Raw genomic sequence first — 21,012 nt, 5'->3', positions numbered from 1 at the left:
AAAACGATACAGATGAAACTTGTGCATAAACATTAGCAGATGGAGGATTAAGTACAGATTTCTGCATATACACAGTTTGTCCAGTCGCTCCCACCTGTTTCCAAACCATTCAGGCCTTATTGAATGCGGAGAGGTCACTGTACCCAGAGTGTTTTGCTACAGTAGTTCCTGTCAAAGTTGGCTTTAATGTTTAACCTCAGTAAACGGTTAATAATCGTCACACTAAATCAGGAATGGCTCTATAACTTTGGGACCAAAGTGAGCACACTTTGCCTCTATGAAGCTGTTAGGACCATTTAGAAACCCAGTATGTCCCCATCACCAGGCCAGAGGACCTCAGAATACACTACAGGGCAAAATGACTCCGACCCACCGATGGCATTATGTACAGCAGGGGTGGGGAACTCCAGGCCTTGAGGGCCGGTGTCCTGCAGGTCTTAGATGTGTCCTTGATCCAACACAGCTGATTCAAATTGCTAAATGACCTCCTCAACATGTCTTGAAGTTCTCCAGAGGCCTGGTAATGAACTAATCATTTGATTCAGGTTTGTTGACCCAGGGTGAGATCTAAAACCTGCAGGACACCGGCCCTCGAGGCCTGGAATTGCCCACCCCTGAGGCACAGCTAGACTGGAGCTGTGTCACCCACATGTGATTAAAAGGTGTCCTAGTTCAGCGGCCCCCGGGCCTCGGACCGGTACCGGGGCGCGAGAGTTGAGGCTCAGGTGTGAAATGTATGGTTTTCAGGGTTTTTATCGGTTTTCAGAGTTATTTTGTTATCGTTTTTATCGTTAACTCTGTTTTCCTGGGTCTTTTCACGTGTGTTATGAATAAATCTTATTTTTTTCAGTACCGGTACTAGTTTTATTTTGTTGTATTTACCCGCGACACCTTAAAGGCCGGTCCGTGAAAATATTGTCGGGCATAAACCGGTCCGTGGCGCAAAAAAAGTTGGAGACTGCTGTCCTAGTTTATGGCTGAACCATTTATTGTGTTAAAAACTCAGTTCATTGAATGTATAAGGATGAATATTCTTCCACGCCTATTATTCCTATTTCAGCACCTACTCATTTTGATCCCACAGTCTGCATTCAAATTATTAGAACGCATTACATCCAAATTTATCTGGCAGAATAAACGACCAAGGGTCAGACTCAAAATGTTAATGTCTGGAAAGGAAAAAAACTTCAGAATGTACTACTGGGCAGCTCAATTAAAATCAATGGCTGCCTGGATTATTCATGATTCAGAAATGCAGTGGGTATCTATGGAAGAGTATTCATTACCAGGTATCTCCCTTCGGAGTCTCCCATTTCTCAACCCCCAATCACGGAAAAAGATTAAAATAACCCATGGGTCAAGCACACTGTAAATATTTGGAACCAAGTGTTAAAAATGCTAAAAGGGAATTTGACCATGTCTCGAGCTGTTCCCATAAATGGAAATGTTGAGTTCCTTCCATCGTTGTCAGATCGGAGTTTTGAAAGGTGAGTGGAGAAAGGATTGATTACAGTCAATCAGCTGTTTGAAAAGAATACTCTTAAAAGTTTTGCCCAGCTAAGGGCTAAATATGCTTTATCCCCAGGGACCACTATAGATACTTACAGTTAAGGGACTACATTACAAAGCATAAAGACTGGGACAATATTAGAAGAGAACCAATCGGGTTAGAAAACCATTTTATAAAACTGCTTGAAAAGTCAGGTACATTGAAAAGCCAAGTGTCTTTGATTTACCAGAAGCTGCTGATTGACATGTCTGATAATGCCTATCATATAAAACAACAATGGGAAATGGAGCTCAATATAATGTTGGATGATGTCACATGGGAGAGTGTCTGTTGTGGCTGCCATAGAGGGGTGGGTAGTCAGATGTGGAAGGAATTTGACTGGAAGGTTAAATTAAGATTTTTTAGAACTCCACTGAAAACCTTTCTATCCAAAAGTAGTGTCAGTGATAAGTGTTGGAGAGGGTGTGGGTTTGTGGGGGACCAGACGCATATTTTTTGGGACTCTGTTTACATACAACAGTACTGGATGGATGTCAAGAACATTATACAAAACATATTGTCAGTCAACCTCCCAATGGATCCCCTGATCTTTTTGTTGGATATCTTTCGTGATGGTTTCTCCTATGAGCAGCACTTTCTCCTGCATCTCCTCCTTATGACTGCAAGAAAAATGATAACAATTCACTGGCTCAAACCAGAAACACCCACGGTTGCCCAGTGGCTTCTGAAAACTAGACATGTCTATACGATGGAACAGATAACAGCTCAACTACAACTAAAAGTGCCAACCTTTGAGAAAAAATGGAGACTAATTATAAAATATCTTGAAAGGACACTCAAGCCTTAACATTGTTAAATCTGTGCTTAGGTATTGGTATGTATGTATATGTATATGTGTATATATGTTTTTTCTTTTAAGTTTTTGAATAACCCCCACCATTATATGCAGCAGATTTGGTCTCAGGTCATGTTGTTGATGTGAATTGCCTTGTTATTTTTGGCAATAAAAGTAAAACAAAAACAAAAACAAAACTCAGTTCAATTCAAGCTTTTCTTTATATAACATTTGTATAGCACCAAATCACAACAACAGTTGCCTCAATGTGCTTTATATTGTAAGGTAAAGACCCTACAATAATACAGAGATATTTCCCAACAATTGGATGACTTCCTATGAGTAAGCACATGGCGACAGAGGGAAAGAAAAACTCACATTTAACAGGAAGAAACGTTTGTCAGAACCAGGCTCAGGGAGGGACGTCCGTCTGCCGTGATGGCTGAGAAGACACAAGTTAGGCTTTAAACAATTGCTATGTTTCAATTTAGCATTTTTTGCCTTTAAAACAAAACTACAAACCTAAAGCTATATTACCATCACTTTATTAAGCGAATGAGATGTTTTATTTTTTTTAGAATCTCATCATAGTACAACACTTTGCAAAAGTTTTGAGTTACCCCTCATTTAAGTGATTTACTCGAGTGTGCAAACCTACATGGAAATGCAGTTTCTAAGGCAACAACAATCCTAAAAAGACCATCTCGGTATGGCCACCTTTATTTAGGAATAATCCTCTGGGTTTCTTTCAGGGCCTTCCAAAGTTCTGTAGATGCTGGCTACACACTATTTCAGAAATGGTCTAAGCGAAGCTCTCAATTTACCGGTCAGTCTACGTCCCTACCCTCACCTGTGGTCATGAGCTGTGGGTAGTGACTGAAAGAATGAGATCGTGGATACAAGCAGCAGAAATGGGCTTCCTCCTCCGAGTGGCTGGCCTCTCGCTTAGAGATAGGATAAGATCAGCCATCTGAGAGGGGCTCAGAGTAGAGCCGCTGCCCCTCCACATCGAAAGGAACCAGTTGAAGTGGTTTGGGCATCTGACAAGGATGCATCCTGGGTGAGTCTGGGCATGTCCCACCACTGGAGGAGGCCCCGGGGCAGACCCAGGACATGGGCCTGGGAACACCTTTGTGTTCCCCCAGACAAGTTGGCCGAGGTGGCTGGGGACAGGGAGGTCTGGGCTTATCTGCTTAGATTTAGGCTGCTGCCCCCGTGGCCCTGGATGGGTGGATGGATGGAATGGACTGGTAATTATATAGCACCTGTCTGCTAAAGTTGAGCACTCAAAACACTTCCTCCTACAAGTTCACCCAAACACACACTGAGACTTATTTATTATTCAGTTAATTTATTATTAATTCATTCAGTATCTAAGGATACTTTGACGTGCAGACTGGAGGAGCCACAGATCAGTTCACCAACCTTCCAACTGGTAGATGAGCATGATGTCACGAGAGGGGGCGTGGCCAGGATTTCTGGTTGAGGCGCCATCTTCCTGGGCCAAACTAAGCTCAAGTGAAAGCACCCACATCAGCCATGGTTTGTACTTGCTGTGCGGTCGGTTGTAATGTTAGATCGCACAACAGGTGTTGTGCCAAAAAGTGATTGTCTGCCAAAAACTGATTGTTCGTATTTAAACTGCTATAAGTAAGTTTTGTCCTATAATATGTGAAACATATGTCAAATGCATCCCTTATGGATGACATAAAGTCATCTTGAGCCACAAACAACATTCGTGTAACAAGGTAGAAGCCACAATCAGTTTTTGGCAGAATTGGTGATTGAGTACCAGTGAGTGCTGGTACTCAATCACCTGCCTGACAGCCAACGGTTTGGGGCAAACCAATGTGACAGGTTAGGGGAGTTTCATCAAAGTACTTCTAGTCCAAATGATTAATGAATTATTTCTAGGAAATTGTATGTAAATATTTATTCTGTAGCTATGTCACAGATACTCACCTGGGTCAGACTGTAGTGCATGAAAGGAGCTCCTTTCACTGACATGTGCTTTAATAGGAGTCTTAGTCCAAATAGATGACACGGTGATACAGACGGGGGTCTCTCACTCTGAATGTCCAACAGGGACATTCAGAGTGAGAGACTTCATTTCTAAAAGCACTACTTGTACTATTGTATTACTTTTTGTTAAAGTTCCTGCACTATAAACTGTAGACTCATTAAAAGCCCTCTATCACTTCCCTAGACAGAAAACATTTCATTTCTTAATAATGCTTCTATTATGAAACATCTGCAGGAGCTAGAGCTGGGCGATAGAACGATAACGATATGTATCGCGATATAACTTTTACTCGATAGAGAAATTAAACTATCGCGATAGACCTCGCCGCTCTTGTCCTCTTAAAAAAAAAACAAAAAAAAACAGGTCAGCCAATCCAAATTAAGTAGCGCAGAGCCGAACCAATCACAGCCGCAGCGTCACGTCGCGTGACTTGTTACGTACAGCACAAGTGCCAAGCCGCACGTGTGTTTGTTTGGGAAGCAGCCAGCGGGTAATGGAGGAAATAAGTGTGCCGACTAGAAAAATCAACCGAGCGTGACCGAAGAGAAAACAGATGATGGTTCCAACGCCGGAGAGATTGTCGAACGGAAGAGCCATAGAAGTTCCGTAGTGTGAAGGTATTTCGGCTATTTCAAGTCTGACAAAAAACAGAGTAGCGTGCACTGTAAATTGTGCCGAAAGCAAGTCTGGAAATACAAAAAACTGGAGCATGCGTCACACTGTGCACCACGTTATTGTTTCGGTGAAATGAATTTCTACAATACTGTTACTGTTAATTCTACTCTCTGCAGTGTTTAAATGCTTACATATACACACAGTTACTGTCCCTCCACACATACGACTCTGTTCTGCTTCTATGCCCCAGCTTTGTTTACTTTTTCCCACCGAGGCTTCTAGACTTCTGATTGGCCAACATTTCTGCACGGTTAGGAATCTAGCGCCACCTGCTGCTTTGGCATGTTCATAGCAGCGTTTTCCTTCATTTCTGCCTTTATGTGTGGACGGATTATTTTTTAAAACGAAAACGGAAAATCTCCGTTTTCAAAAATACCCGTGTACGTGTGGACGTAGCCTCAGTCTCTGACTGGAAGCGCTAATTCGTCATTCGGCTTTTGTCAGACTAAAGTAACTGTTAAAACTGTTTGAAAAGCTCAGCTATACAACAAGGAGAGATTGAGAATTTCCTTTTAGTTCTCAGTTTATTTGATATTGACAAAAGTTAGTCAATTTTGTCTGTTCTTCTGTAAAACAAACTAAGATTTATTTTTAGAATTAATATTTTGTTTCTAAGTGGAATTGACAGTTTAGTCTGTTTCGTTTGTTCTATTTTGAAACTTAAACGCTTTAGCGGCTGCCTTTTGTGTAGTTTGCAATATTTGCCTTTATTTATCTGAAAAAGTCTCATGTTCCTTAAGTACATCTACCCTGTTGAACTTATTATGGGAAATAAATATTTAAATAAAAACAAGCTGCTGATTATTTCACATTTTACTTGTGAGCAACGGCACATTTAAATCTTACAAATATAGTTATTTGGCTTATATCGTGATAGATATCGTTATCGCCTGAAATGAAAAAAACATATCGTGATATGAAAAAATCTCATATCGCCCAGCTCTAGCAGGAGCTTATTGTTTATTAGCCAAATAGGGTTTTGTTTTGTTTACCAATTATGCAAAGCAGGAAACAAACACCTTTGGGTGGATCTCTCCTCTTACTGGTTACAAAATCATTATGTAACACAATTAGGGAGACGAAGATGAGGCTGTCCATAACCCTGATGTAACATTTGATTATGTACTCAGTTGCAGCCGGTATTGCAAGTAATCTTGTAACGTTGCACAGCCTTCCACTAAAGCTACAACGCTACTGAGCATGGCTGTGTGGGCATATATGGTGTCCTCAGCACCTATACGTGGCAGAGGCCTCAGCGCATCACTGATTAGCTGCTGCCTGTGACAAAGTGGGTGAGCAGTTAGAAATCTTTAATACTCACCACTTGTCTCAAATATTAACTTTTTACACCAAAGCAGTTTATTCTCTACATGTGCTGTTTTGCCCGTGAATCTCTTCGGGTCAGCTTCTGTTGGTTAAATGTGCTTTAGGCTATAAATAAGACGTGACACACTACACATGAAAAGGTTCAGATATTTTTCACAGTGCATGTTTGAGCTGTTTTGCAAAAAAATAATAATTTTACACAATTCAGTGAGCTACATGCTGAACTTAGGAGATGTGAGCTGTGTGGGGTGTTTTTACGAGTTAATCTGGGGAGTTTTTGGTTTCAGTTTCACATGTCACAGTCATCATTGTGAATGAACTACACACGCTGTCCCCAGTTTTCAAATCTCTAGCTTTTGTTCACGAGGAGCCACCTTTTAAAATGTCCTGTAACTGTACGAGTAGGTCAACTACCAATCAAGTGATGTCACAGTAATAATTGTGAGTCTGCTTTCAGATGTTCCCAGTGATCCGTGTTAGCTTTGAAAGGGCAGAGGGAAATTTCAGATTCTACTTTGGCCTTTGCCTGCAGTGACATTTCCAAAGCTCATGACAGACTGTTCAGACGCTTCACTTGCAGCAGGTCTATTCTCAATGCTCACATGATGACCCTATTTCTGTCTGGTCCCAGCCCAGAGGGAGGAAACACACCAGAGAACCCAGGTTTGTTTTTTAGAAAAAATACTTTATAAATCATGCAGTCGGTCCATGTTTTTCAACACAAACAAAACGTCCTTTCCACATTGCATGAAACAAGCTGACACAAATCCATAATCATACTCTTTAACAGCAGTGTGTAGCTCTAATGTGATCTTAAAACTAGTATTCACACACTTACACTTCACATGAAGCCACCTTAGTTAGCATTCATAAGCAGTAAAGCGGTTATAGTAAGCAGAGAAAAGGCAAATGCAGAGCAGTGTATAAACATGACGATACTGATACAGCAACACTGATGGAGGAGTTCCCCCAGTGCTGTAAAACGACATTGTATTAGGAATACTGCTTCTAAATGCTAACATTGGCTCCCAGAGTGAAGTGCTTGCATTTACACCTAAACTAAGTAATAAATATGATAAAATGAGTCTATTGTTCCTTTACAAATGAAGATAAATATGTTGCCAGCAGGTCTGGAGGCACTCTGTGGGTGCTGTGTGTCGGACAGGTGGAAGGTTTCAGGTCAGCGGACTCATCACGGAAACATCCTGATCTGAGCCCCATTTTATCAAACCGCTACAGGTAACATGCTGGTTGTGTGATGGTAAAAGCCATTTCTGACTGAACAATGAGCTGTTTGCTAATAATAATGATCACAGTGCACTCTCTGAATCAATGTGTTGCATTTAAACATTCAATTTCTCTTCCTTAGGTTAGCATTTATCAGGGTTAGTATCATTTTCTCACGGTTTTGTTTCATGATCAACAGAAAGTCTTGCCGCACAGTTGTATTCCCTTGCAGCCAATTCCCTTTTTATTGATTTGTATTTGCCTACAAAACATATCACCGCTAATTCAGCACAAACTAAGTTACCTTTAAATAATCCTTACATGTACACAAACACGTGATCCTGCAGAACCAGACACCACTGAATAAACTATTAAGAAGTCAAGGCTTCGCTTTTCCAATTGGCTGGTGGGACGCGGTTGACATTCATAATTAACTGAAAGGTGCCAGTGTGAAGCAAAGCAACAGTAGGGGTGACTGAGCCAGCATGTGCAGGGCTACGCCCCTTTACATTCTCCATAGAGCTCGCTTAGCTCTTAGTTTATTTTTACTGGGCTGTGAGGGGTCAACACTGAAGGAGAACCACTCTGACATCAGTCAGAGGTCAAACATGAAGCACATTTATGACCATATATGGAGGCTGCTAATAACATGGTGGGAGATGATGAATGAAGCCAAAGCTGAATTGCCTAACAGTGCATTTTCTGTAGTGGCCACTTAAAGCTGGCCCCAGAAGTGAGCCAATCCTCGTGGACTTCCATGTTAAAAATGCTAAAAACAAACTTTACAGCAGGACAAAAATATGTTTACAGCCTGGTACAAAAAAAGAGACACACTTTAAATGAGTGTATGACTTGTTCACTTAGAGAGTGGCTACTTTGAAAGAAGTTGTGGTCAGTCAGGGTCCACTACATCTCATTGAAAGGGACTTCCTCTTACCAAAACATCAGAGTAGTTTTGATTAGTCACAGAGTGTTACTGAGCACTAATGTAGCTTGCTCACTAAACCAGCTCTTCCTCAAACATGGTAACATCTTGCTCCAAAAACAAATAAACAGAACTGTGACTGAAGATGGAGCCACTTCAGCACGTAATGTAAAGCTTTTCTTTAAATCTAAAAAAAATCCCCAGTTTCAAACTAGCTAATCTGCATACAGCAGGAGTTAAATCAAAAACAACACTACAACCAAAAATAATTCTCATTAGTTTGATAAAATGAGCTCCTGCCTAGCAGCTGCTTTGGGCCCTGACATCAGCAGTGGGTTTTACATGCTTGCTCGGCTGCATTCAGCATGACTACAACACACCGCTGCTATTGCACACTTAAGCCCAAATATCTCCACCCACTGCTGTTGAAATTGAAAAACCATTTAAGTAATGATAGCAGTCCAGTGTCCATCCACACTGAAAATAAAGCAGCTAAATAACAGGAGCTTAGTCTGTCAGCAGTTAGACATCCAGCGAGTGTCTAATCTGCTGGCCATGATACAACATGTTGGTTTGTTTTCAGAATTTCTGTTAAAACAGGGGATTCATAACAGTCTCTGTGCCCCAACATGGGCACATGGCAGGACTCTGCTCTACCTTTGGTACAAAGATATGGGATTTCAGTGGTGTTGGTTCTGACTTCCATTACTCATTATGGAGTTTGCCACAAAAAAAAAAAGAAAAAAGATTTAATATAAATGCCAAAATACCAGGATGTTCTACAGTATCCAGAGGGGGTACGGAGTATGTGTGTGCGCTTTTCTGGCCATTCTGACCTACAATCCCATGCCAGATACAGCGAGAGGGTCAGAGTTCAAGGTGCAATGTTATGGCACAGTATGTCCCAGCTGTGTGCACACTACGTGCAACACTATGTACTTCAGTAAAGTGCATTTTGGAAGGCAGGAAAGCTTTCCGGCATTTGGGCATTATTAGTAACTTTGTGCTTCCCTGAAACTGCGTCACTTTGTTTTGGCGTCACTACATCCTGTATTGTCTCTCACTGGGACCTTTTTTCTTCTTTCTTTATGTCTTTCATTTTTTAAATTTTATACTTTACATGTCATGTTGCTGTACATTCAGTGAATTTCTTCTGCTTTTATTGTGATGTTGGTCTAATGCTCTTTGCCTCTGTGTTTGGAATATAAATTAAGCTGCCTTTCCATTTCCATTGCACTAAAAGAACCATACGGGGTGAGAAATGTTCAAGTGGTGCTCATCAGCAGACTAGGCTAGCCACAATAAATGTTTGCTTTCACAATCCTCAATTTCTGTCAGTAAATACTGAGAAAAGCCCTGCGTGTTTTGACACAGTGCACTGCAATGTCTTCAAATGTGCGACCAACAGTCCAAGACCAAAAAAATCTTCAGTTTCACAATCATTTTGACAAAACACAACACAACACACACTCAAGCAGCTGGAGCCTGTGTTTTTTTTTCTTTCTAAAGCTGCTTTTCCATTCAGTGTCCAGAGTTCCAGGAACTAAACTGTTCCTTCATACAGATTAGCAGCAAATTAGTCCATTTATAAATAGGTGACAGCTGGTTTAGCATTAGACTGTACACAAAAAAAAGTCCAGTAGTTGGTGGTAATTCAGTACTCCAGAGTACGCCACCAATCACACGCCACACTCCCCTCTGACGTTCCTGTACTTTTGAGAAGTGTAAGCAGAAACGTTTTCCTCTGGAACTTAACCTACACTCTGGTCCATCTGATGGAAACACAGCTTACTTAAAAAAAAAAGGTTTAAATTATTCAGCAGCTTCCAGAATAATTTCAGTCATTGTCTGGCTCAAGCTGAACTCTTTGCTTTCCTGTGTCATGTGTGAAACTGAATATCTTCATGTCTTAGGCTGTTAGGTGCAGGTAAATGTAACGTTAGAGAATCTGTGTGCAAAAGTAAATATCTAAAATATCTGAATAAACTCTGCATGTTGCAGCTCATCATTGCTTTGTCTCCGTTTTCAGTTGTGTGCCTGCAGCCCTATAGCTAATGTGTACAGAAGTGATGACGCACTGGCCTGACGCACCGTGGGGCCTCCATTTGACCTGCGGGCTCAGTTTCACCACCAGATCAAGGTCTGATACAGGAACCTGCATTAGCACCAAGGTGAAAATCAGCTGGAGGATCCACACCAGCTTTAAAATCTGACACAGGAAATGGTTTCATTGTTGTGAGAAAGGCACTTTCAGTTGGAACACAGTCTCTTTTCGGGCTCTCTGACGTTGTTTGTGGGTTCGTGTTTGTGCAGCAGAGGGAGGTTGTCGCTACGTGTGGTGGACCTCGTGGAACATGAGCTCGCGCGGGATGGGCGTCTCGGCTCCGTAAACACTGGAGGCACGCCGCTCGAACGCAGAAACCATCTGTTTCACCACCTCATCGAAGAACACGTGAGCGAGCTGGGAGTGGATGAGGGAGCGAAATTCAAAGGAGATCTGAGGAGGAGGAGACGGTAAAGTTAGCAGCTGAGTCTCTAACTTTGTGACTGTATGAAACACATGATCACAGAGCACATTCTCACATAGTGGACATTTTCCAGTATGTTGCCCTGCAACAAGCTGTTTGTACTTACAGCAAAATCCACAGTGCAGGTCCGGGGGTACCCAGGGAGGCCAGGGCTGAAACGCCACATCGTCTCCAAGTGGTTGAACAGTTTACCCTCTGAGCACGATGCCTGAAAAGCAACATGTACAGGTTTTCTGCGGTCAGTCAGCAACAGGAGAGACATTGCATTTGTGAATTGCTTAGAGCAACAACTGTAACTTTACAGCCTCAGAAAACACTGCAAACACCCTCTGAGCAGCCAAACAAAGGAAAAAGAATTTCCAGCTGAACTTTGCACCTAATCCCAGCTTCAAAGACGGCCTGTTTTGACTAGGGTGATATTTACAGTTTACACTCTCATACCCAAAATGTGTGGAGTGCTTCTCACTCCAGCCTGAATGATTTTCAGTCAGTGTGATAGTTCACCAATCAGGGCAGTCTGTTCTATTTACATTTTACAGACATTGAATTTAAGGCTGATAACCCTGCCTTGATCTGCCTGAAAAGAGCAGATAGTGTTGCAAACGTCTCTCGCACCTTTCACACCTCAGAGAGGTGCCGTCTGAGTGTTATCTTCTAATGATAACAGTCTGTCAAGCTAATCAAGTTCGCAGATGACACCACCGTCATTGGGCTCATCTCGGACGGGGACGAGTCTGCCTACAGGAGAGAGGTTGAACGTCTGGTGTCTTGGTGCAGCCACAACAACCTGGTGCTGAATGCCCAGAAGACAGTGGAGATTATTGTGGACTTCAGGAAGCACACAGCCCCACTCCCCCCCATCATCCTGACTGACACCCCCATCACCTCTGTGGACTCATTCCGCTTCCTGGGTACCACCATCATCCAGGACCTGAAGTGGGAGCCCACCATCACCTCCGTCATCAAGAAAGCCCAGCAGAGGATGTACTTCCTGAGGCAGCTGAAGAAATTCAACCTGCCAACACGGACAATGATGCAATTCTACACTGCAATCATCGAGTCCATCCTCACCTCCTCCATCACCGTGTGGTACGCTGGAGCCACTATCAGGGACAAACAGAGACTGCAGCGTGTTGTGCGCTCTGCTGAGAAGGTGATTGGCTGCAGACTCCCATCTCTGCAGGACCTGTACACCTCCAGGACATTGCGGCGTGCAGCTCGGATCTCAGCTGACCCTTCTCACCCTGGACACAGTCTGTTTGACCTGCTCCCCTCAGGCAGGAGGCTCCGGTCCATTCGCACCAGAACCTCTCGCCACAAGAACAGTTTCTTCCCCTCTGCTGTTGGACACATGAACAATAACCACATGATTGTCCCCGCCACTAACATATGACCCTACGCTGTGTCACTGCATCATTTCATGTTTGGCACTGATCACCACCTGCACTCATGTATATATCTTTCTACGTAGCACTCATAATTCTTATTCTCATGTATATATCTCATGTATATCTCATGCACATATCTTTCTTTCTACTTAGCACTTTAATTCTTATTGTCTGCACTGAAGCACCGCAGCAATTTCCTAATGTTGTAAACCTCAACATCTGGCAATAAACCCATTCTGATTCTGATTCTGATATTCACACTCACCTCAGCCTTTGTTTGTTCAGCTTTGCTGAGGTGAGACAGGGGCAGGTATTGTCTCCTCTTTTTTCAATTGTTATTCAGCTATTTGTGCCAGCCTTCACGTCTCTGTGACAGCCAGCTTTTTACACCCCCTTCTTGTGTGGCCAACTTTCCATCACATGTTGTGTAATGACAACAGGGATAAATATACAACGTTGCAGGAAGACGTTAATCAGGACTTAACACAGACAGCCCTTTTCCACTAGTACCCACTTGTCTCGAAACGACAGGGTTTTTAGGATTCTCCATTAGGTGATAGTACCTGGTACAGGGCAGTTTAAGTATCAACTTGGTTGGGCTTTCAAGCAATCTGAGGCGATCCAAAAAGGTGACAATGACAGACTGTGTGCCACGCATTGGCCAGTCAATGGCGTCATTCACTGAATCATTAGAGCACTTCTTTCACAAAAATCAATACCACCATTAATGAGGAAAAACAGCTGCAAAAAAACAAAGCAACACAGTGGTCCCCGAGTCTGACAAAAAGCAATAGATCAAATCAAATTAAATCAAATCACTTTTATTGTCACATCACATGTGCAGGTACATTGGTGCAGCACATGTGAGTGAAATTCTTGTGTGCGAGCTTCACAAGCAACAGAGTTGTGCAAAATACAAGAATGGCTACATCTGAAACTAATAAATATATGTACAATATATAATAGTATATGCATTTCTGGATGTGTATACTAAATATTTTTCTGTGTGTGTGTGTGTGTGTGTGTGTGTGTGTGTGTGTGTGTGTGTGTGATCAACCATCATCCTGTGATGTCAGACTTTCTGCCATGTTTCTATAATGCTCCCATACACATTAGGTGGTACTCCACTGCAATGGAAAACGACGGTAACCTAGTAGAGTCCAGCTGAATAGGCACCAAGAGTGTCTCCCCAGCACAGACCGCGGGCCTGTGTTGACTAGCTGCAGACCTTTTTCTTTTTCTTAACACTTTAAAGCCTGAACCATGAAATAACTGCCAGAAAACTCAAAATATTGTAAAATGGAGTGTTTATTGAATAGGCTGACGACTTCATACAGCTACTATGAAGGTTACTAAATGGGAGCTCATGCTTTGTCGTGCCAATCTTCATTCAAAAACCGTATCCTGACTTTGACTTGAAACCAGCTTAATCTGTGACGTCCATCTAAATGAATTTTTCATTCTTACCGTTTTAGTCTGTTTCTTTTAGATTGAGTGTTTTCCTTTACCTACTCTGTGTTTTCCTAATAATGTCACAGTACTAACATCAACAGTGGATGTTTTTTAACCATGAGCTTGAAGCAGTATCTTACCTTGACCAGGTGAGGGCGTACTGTAGTGACGAGGGAGGTGTAGTTCTCCACTACAGGGGGGAAGCCCACGGTTAATTTAGCCTTGCAGAAGCCGGATCTCTTGAAGACCACCTCGGACTTCTTGCACCAGGGAACAAAGAGGCGGTAGTTTTCCACCTCAGCCACCACTTCATAGATCTCCTGCATGGAATACCTGCAGGGACACGGAAACAGAGAGAGCGAATATGTTAACGCAAGGCTGCACATCACCAAGGAGATGAAGGTCAGCAACTGTGTGACAAGACACCAACCATAATACAACAGCGTTGACCCAGAAAAGGCTCAAATAGGTCAGTAGGGGGATGTTGGAATAAGGGAAAAAGAAGAGCAGTAAAGCACACAAAACAAAAGTTGGAGGTGTTGAATGACAGACACGTACAGACATAACTCCAGACGTCCAGCTGAGGGAAAATAGCTGCCAGTGCCCATGTCTATTTATACAAGCAGATTTAGTGATTATGACCTCTCTGAGGAGCACAGGAGGACATTTAGTGCGTCACACACACACGTAAGGTACAGATACAGAGACCAGACTCCCAACACTCACTGGTACACAGGGCATTTCAGAGCAGCTGAGCGCACCGCATGTTGCTAATACTGGAGATCACTGACATTGGTGCATTATATCATATTTTGGACCTTCAATTTCAGCCCTTGTAGCCGTGTGGTTTGGTTACATTTCATCTCTTCAGCAATGGACATAAAAGCTCAGCAGCAGGACAACCCAGACGTAAAGTCTGATTAGATATCACAGAAAGACACTGAGAAGTAATTATGGATATTGATTAAGATTTTCTCTTTGTTGGTGGCATTATTGATTGTGCTCATAGGTCCAGTTCTTTATCCGTGCCATTACTGATTTCTGATCATTTTGCTGTGTGTGTGTAAACATGTTTTTCAGCTGTTTTTTTATCTGTGAGTCAGAGGACAGGATAGAAATAGAAGTCAAAGGGCTTGCGTGTGACTCAGGCATTCTACAAATCATGACGTCATTGTTTAACAATGTGCTACCGCCAAAAACCGATGCCAGTTATGAGAGGAATTAGAAAGCTTGGAGCCATTCTGATGGATGAATGTTTTTCCATCCTTTTTCAAAAGCTGCCTGTGAAACTATTTTTAAGTTTTCAGGAGGGTCAGAGTATTTCAGTCAAACAAACACAAACAGGAGCTAAAGATATATTTTAAGGACTTTAAGTGGTTAAATACAAGCTGGGGAAAAAAACACTCGCAGGAGAGAGCTGAAAAAACTGTTTCTATACAAAATACAAGTTTTTGCCCGCAGACACTGTCTCCTCCTGAGATAAAAATCCTGTCCAAACGTGTCTTGAGGCAAAAAATAAATTAATTTAAAAATAAAAATGACAAAAACACTGTAAGTGGATCCAGACTAACCCAATGATGCGTCTCTCTGAGTACTCCTTCTTCTTGGAGAAGGAATCTGCGAGGTTGAAGAAGCTGCGTGAAGGCAGTGTAATGGGGCGCCCTGGCACGGCTGCACTCAGCAGTGGGTGCGCACGCATCATCAGGATCCCGCATGATGAAAGGTATCTGATGACCAAACAAAAAAACAACAAGTCACCAACAATGCAATAAGCTCTCAGAAAGAAGAGGAGACCAGGGCGCATCGATCTGTTGTTCTCAGTTTGGAAAGTTTGTGTGATTTGACCCCAGTCTAACAGCAGAGATCAGAGAATGGCCAGCACAAGCAAGTTTTGACACAACATTGACATTTCATTATTCTTTAAATTCCTTTTAACACAACAAACAGGGTGTGACTGTGTTTGGTCTGTGCTTCCTGCAGTGGGAAATACTGGACTGTTAAGTACCCACAGCTCATGCCTCTCACTGTGGGTTCTTCTTCATCTTTACTCTTGCTCAGGCTAAAGCACACAGTGAAGCACATGTCATGCTCCTGCACCAGACTGTGGCCTCCCTCGTAAAACGATATAAAGAATGTTAGGCACCCAGAAACATTAAGAAAAACCTTTCTTTAATTCCCCTCCTGGCCTCAAAAGCCAGACTGAGAGACAACTGTTTCCTCCTCTCCATTTTGTACTGTGAAAAGGTTCCAGTAGCTGCTGTTATGACATCAAGAATGTTTTTAACTCCTTTCTGGATCAACATTCTGCCAGCTACTCAAAAAACTGCAGTTTCTCATCCAAAAAGGTCTAGTTTTTACCCAAACAATCTGAGGCCACAGAAAGCTGCTTAATGACAGCGAGTAGCCTCTGAGTTTTATAAAACACCCCAAATTCTCTTTTTCTGTCAACACCCAGGAAACAGCCATTCTGTTTAAATAACTCAACTGTCAGGGGATAAAGTCTGCAGGAACTCGGTGCTTCCATTCTCATGATGGCCAGTTGACTGACCCGTGCAGTGTCCGAGGTTCTAGTTGAAAGAGAGCTCATTTAAACAGGGAGGGTAGTATATAACTATCACACTGTCTGCAATACAAAAGCTTCCAGGTGGAACTCGCATCCTGGAGTTTCTGTTCCTGGAGGCTTCAGCATAAATAGATCTCTGACAGGAACTGTCTGGGTCACAGGAAGGAGTCAGTTGAAAAGCCGTTTTAATGTTTGTGCCTCCACTCTTGAATGTGTTTTGTCCTCAGGGTGCACAGCTGTAATATTTTTCATAATCAAGCTAAGCGGGACAGGAAGTCCTGATCTATACCAGCATATAACCAGCTGATTATCCTGCAGTACCTGTAAACATAGCCCAGCCCCAGCCTGGGGAGAGGAAACTCGCCACGCCTGCCAAGCATTTGTCACTCAAATAAAACAAGTCACACAAATACAGATGGCAGTAACGTAACAAGGTCAAGGACACTGATTTTACTTTAAGCTTTGGAGGGGAGGGTCTGTGCAGACACCTTTGTGACCAACTATCCATGTAACCCAGGTGGGAGACGGCAAGCAGACTTCAAAGAGATAGAACAGGAATGACTACTCAGCCATTCGATCTCCAGGTCTCTGTGTCTGCATCTTACAATAATCAAGATCTTAGATTAGAATATTTTCTCACTCGTTCAAGATTTCCTCACTGTGAAAGTTAATCTACAACTATTTGAATGAGTGATCTTTAAAGTCTCTTTTGAGACCTAAAAGATTTCTTTGTTTGATTTTTCTGTGGTGGTTTTTTTTTGGTTTGTTTTAGCAGTAAATTAAACATGATTAGCAGTTCTAGGCAGCTGATCACACAAAAAAAAAAAAATCATTAACTAGTAAAATCAGTTAAGTCTTTACATACACTTCCCTCCTTTTCTCATTTCTCAACATTTTTTTCCAGGCTATTTTCTTAGACTGTTAAGACTGTCTTACACCTCACTGACAGAAAGGCTCGACTTGTTCCAACTTGTCATAAATATCTGTGAAACAATTCATGATGTTAACTGAGGAAAAATAAAAAGGGTTGCTATATGGTGATAAGAAAAAAATGTGATAATTAGTTCATACTTAAAGTGGACCTACATTTTCAGCTTCAATTTTTTGTTCTTAAACAACTGAATAGATCACAATTATCCCTGTACATCTTTCACAGGTACAGTTACACATGTAGTTCATCCTCTGTCTCACACAAGCCTTTTAGTTGAGTTGGTTTAGTTTAGCTCTTTTCTTATGATTGGTTGCACCCTCATAAATATTTTAACAGTAAATGTTTTAGAGTGGTCTCTTTTTGTTAAGAGTGAGCACCTGTAAATTAATGACCATATTTAAGATAGATACATAAGATGGAAAATAAAGAAAAAAAAATGCTATGTACCCTTTAAAATAATCGCCCTACATTGTTCGGTGATTCATTACTTGTACGCTATAAAGCTCTTAACATCACATCAGCATTTGTTTCCAGCTTCTACAATGTGATGATTAGGTTATATTTATAATGTTATATTGATATAAGTAAAACATATGTGGACTGTGGACAACCACAATCCACATATATTTTCTACTTTAATCAACTCTACAATTAATCAAGTATGTAATCCTTCCTCAAGGCAACATGTAGCAGTAGCTCCAGAGAAGGGTGGATCAGGTGAAAAGCCCTGCCCCAGCTCTCCCATGACACCATGAATGGGACAACTTAAACTGGCTCATAACCTTCACCACAGCAACTTAACTAGAGATCCTGTTACTCAGGCATAAGCAGCCTGTAGGCGCATTTTCATTGGCCACTCCTTAGGAGTGTGTCTAAGAGGGGTTTTTTTGTCCATTGTGGCTGACTGTAGCTCTGTGTTCCAGAGTACCCCTGCCACAGCATGACGGGAAGCAATTCAATAACACATCGATAATTACAATAAATTTAATGCTTTTTCAAACATTTTGGTGTGACAATATAACAAGTTAAATATGTGACAGCAACAGGCTGTGAAATAAGAAGCATAAAGGCCTGTTTGTGGCACAGGTGTGCAACAAGACTGACTCACAACTGTCAGAAAAAATATGCCAGCAATTATAAGCATTCAGTGAGCTTAGAGGAATACAATTCCCACAGGTATGGAGTTTTGTAACCTGTTCCCAAATGAATCAGGTTTTCCATTCCCATAGTAACTCATCCCCCACTGCATCAAATTCCAATGTACCCACTGCCCTTAAACAGGAGCCTATTCACTCCTGTTTTACTACCTGAAATATGATACACCTGACCTCTAAACGTATCCTGGGTACAGGCTGAGAATGGCCCAGAGCAAAAGGTGAATGAGACACCTCAAACTCCACAAAGGTGCAAAGCAGAATTAAACCCAAACAACAGACGAGCTGGACAATGAGTTCATGGAAGTATACAAATACACTGAGAAACTAATTAAAGTAGCACACTTTGGATTTGTTTAACACTTCTTTAGGAAAATGTAGATAAAAGCATTATCTTGTTTAATTTTAAGGGAGCAGATAATGTGCTCTTGTTTAGGCTAAGGTAACAAGTAATGTTACCTTGTGATGAGTAAATATATAGACCACATACAGTAGCAGATGCTCATACTAAAAATGACCGAATTTTCAAATAATGAGGTCGGTGTATGTATAAGTACACCGTGTGACCGAAAACCTAAGACTTCAGACTGCTCTAAACTTAGAATTTCATATAGCCTTACTATGGTCATCTCAGGCACACAGCTCTGGCTGTGAGCAGAGACACCCCACCCACCCGCTGTTCAATCAGAGGAAAGATGACTTAAAGGAGGGGGGTGGGAGATAAAATGGCTGAGAGAATGGACTGGGGACTGGATTAAGACCAATATAAGAGATAACTAGCTGAAATAGAAAAAGGAACCTAGACTAATCATCTGAAACACTGTCTGCTTAGTGACAATACGGAGTATTAAACATATCTGCATGGTTTATAATATACTCTTTCGCAGTCAGCTTTTGATGTTAAAGAGAGGCTGTTGTATAAACAGATAATGACTGACAAACAGTAAACTTAATATAATATATGCATCACATGTGAGACAATAATTGGTGAAAAGCTGCTACAGGTTCTGGTGATGGTTTCATTTACCAAATGGGACTTAACGGTTTTAGGAATATTTTCAGACTGTACCTGCATGTCGTTTTTACTACACTGTTTTGCAAATCACAGATAATCGATGCTAATCGTTACGATGCTTCTAAATTTTTTATCGTGGGGATTTAAATATGTAAAGTCTTCAACTTGGCTGTGCTATCAGCAGTGGTGGGACGTAAAAGAAAAAAAAACCCACTACGCAGACATAGTAATAATTAATGAGCCTGGTTTATAATCAATACATAAATTATCGCGCATTTTTGTAGTTTACGCTAAGACTGCTGCTCCCCACAGGAGAATGCATATAGTCCAGTAAAAGAAACTGAAATCAGCTTTACTTTTCTATGCGTGAAGGTGAAAGAGCGACAATTTAATGTTTCAGTGAATATAAATTATTATGTAATGTGCTATGCGGCTTATCACTGCAACATCGTGGCTGTACTACATTTGCTATAAGATAGACCAATACTGCTTTTACTCGACCCTCATTTCACTACTTTCTATCATCTACAGAGATGTAGTTAACTAATTCAACGAGATTCTTGACTCAAATAGGGCCGTGAATCGTACACCGCGGCAGTGTTTAGCTACCCCGTACCAGAAGTTTAACTTTGGTATAAATGCTCGTTTTAGAGCTATGTCTTCATATTTTACACCGTCTCGTTTCAGACAACAACTTGAAAAAGTCAAACACTTTACCTAACGTTGCTTCTGTTCTGGATATCCCGGTTGGCTGTGGACGGTAACTGTTTTATGCACTCAGCTACTTTCCTCAAGTTCCGACCGCATCTCGCCATCTTCTCTTCTTCTTTAACGGCTTTGTTCACTCCCTCGCTATCAACCAGTTGACAAGGAGCTCAACGCGCAGTTTGGCCCGACCCTCAACTGGCCTAACCCGCTTGCCATTGGACGACCTGAGGCCACCGAATGTTTTTATTGGGCGGTCCCGCCGTTTGTCACGCCAACGTATTCAGGTCCGTGTGCACGAGCTCGCACGCGCATAGAGTCACGAGTTGTTGGCTCGGGTTGCACTACTGAGAAAACCGGGTGAAACCTGTTTGTCTTTGTATATCAAAACTATCAATAGGTCAACGTATTGACCTGTCGGCTACACTACACCTTCTTTGTTGTCATTTATTCCTGCTCTGTTGGGCAAATTTGTTAGAATACAGTTTCTACTATTTTTGAATAACAAAGTGAAAGAAATATTTAAATTTATTTGCAGTAAGGAAGACATTGAAAGTGAAAGTGAACAGGTTTCTGTCTGTGTGCTTTTTTTTTAAATCTTTTTAAAAATGAAAGGGGAGCTGTTTACTTATACATCAATTCAGGGGTAAATTATGAAAGTTTCTTTGCTTATCATGATACATTATATTTGTTTTACTAACATGTAAGGTGCATTTATTATATATATGAATAAATATTGAAGGAAATGATATATC

At 41.6% G+C, this 21,012-nt stretch overlaps 1 protein-coding gene across 1 annotated transcript; it reads right to left on the bottom strand.

Annotated features, from left to right (window-relative positions):
• Positions 1-7,033: 7,033 nt before the first annotated feature.
• coq10b (coenzyme Q10B) lies at positions 7,034-20,426 on the bottom strand. Its single transcript, XM_004569834.6, has 5 exons — positions 20,270-20,426; positions 15,461-15,616; positions 14,030-14,222; positions 11,156-11,257; positions 7,034-11,018 (listed from the first exon to the last, which is right to left on the bottom strand). The coding sequence occupies exons 1-5, from the start codon at positions 20,365-20,367 to the stop codon at positions 10,851-10,853; spliced, it is 717 nt and encodes a 238-aa protein (XP_004569891.1). The 5' UTR covers positions 20,368-20,426; the 3' UTR covers positions 7,034-10,850.
• Positions 20,427-21,012: the final 586 nt, after the last annotated feature.

Source organism: Maylandia zebra, linkage group LG16 (assembly GCF_041146795.1).
Source record: "Maylandia zebra isolate NMK-2024a linkage group LG16, Mzebra_GT3a, whole genome shotgun sequence".
Lineage (NCBI taxonomy): Eukaryota > Metazoa > Chordata > Actinopteri > Cichliformes > Cichlidae > Maylandia > Maylandia zebra.
This window is presented reverse-complemented; position numbering and strand designations above follow the sequence as displayed.

Excerpts from the sequence above, each read along its gene's own strand:
- coq10b (XM_004569834.6), bottom strand. The coding sequence starts at position 20,367 with ATGGCGAGATGCGGTCGGAACTTGAGGAAAGTAGCTGAGTGCATAAAA. Across the intron at positions 11,258-14,029 it reads TACGCCCTCACCTGGTCAAG|GCATCGTGCTCAGAGGGTAA; the intron begins GTAAGATACTGC and ends GTTGCTTTTCAG. Across the intron at positions 11,019-11,155 it reads CCTGCACTGTGGATTTTGCT|ATCTCCTTTGAATTTCGCTC; the intron begins GTAAGTACAAAC and ends CCTCCTCCTCAG.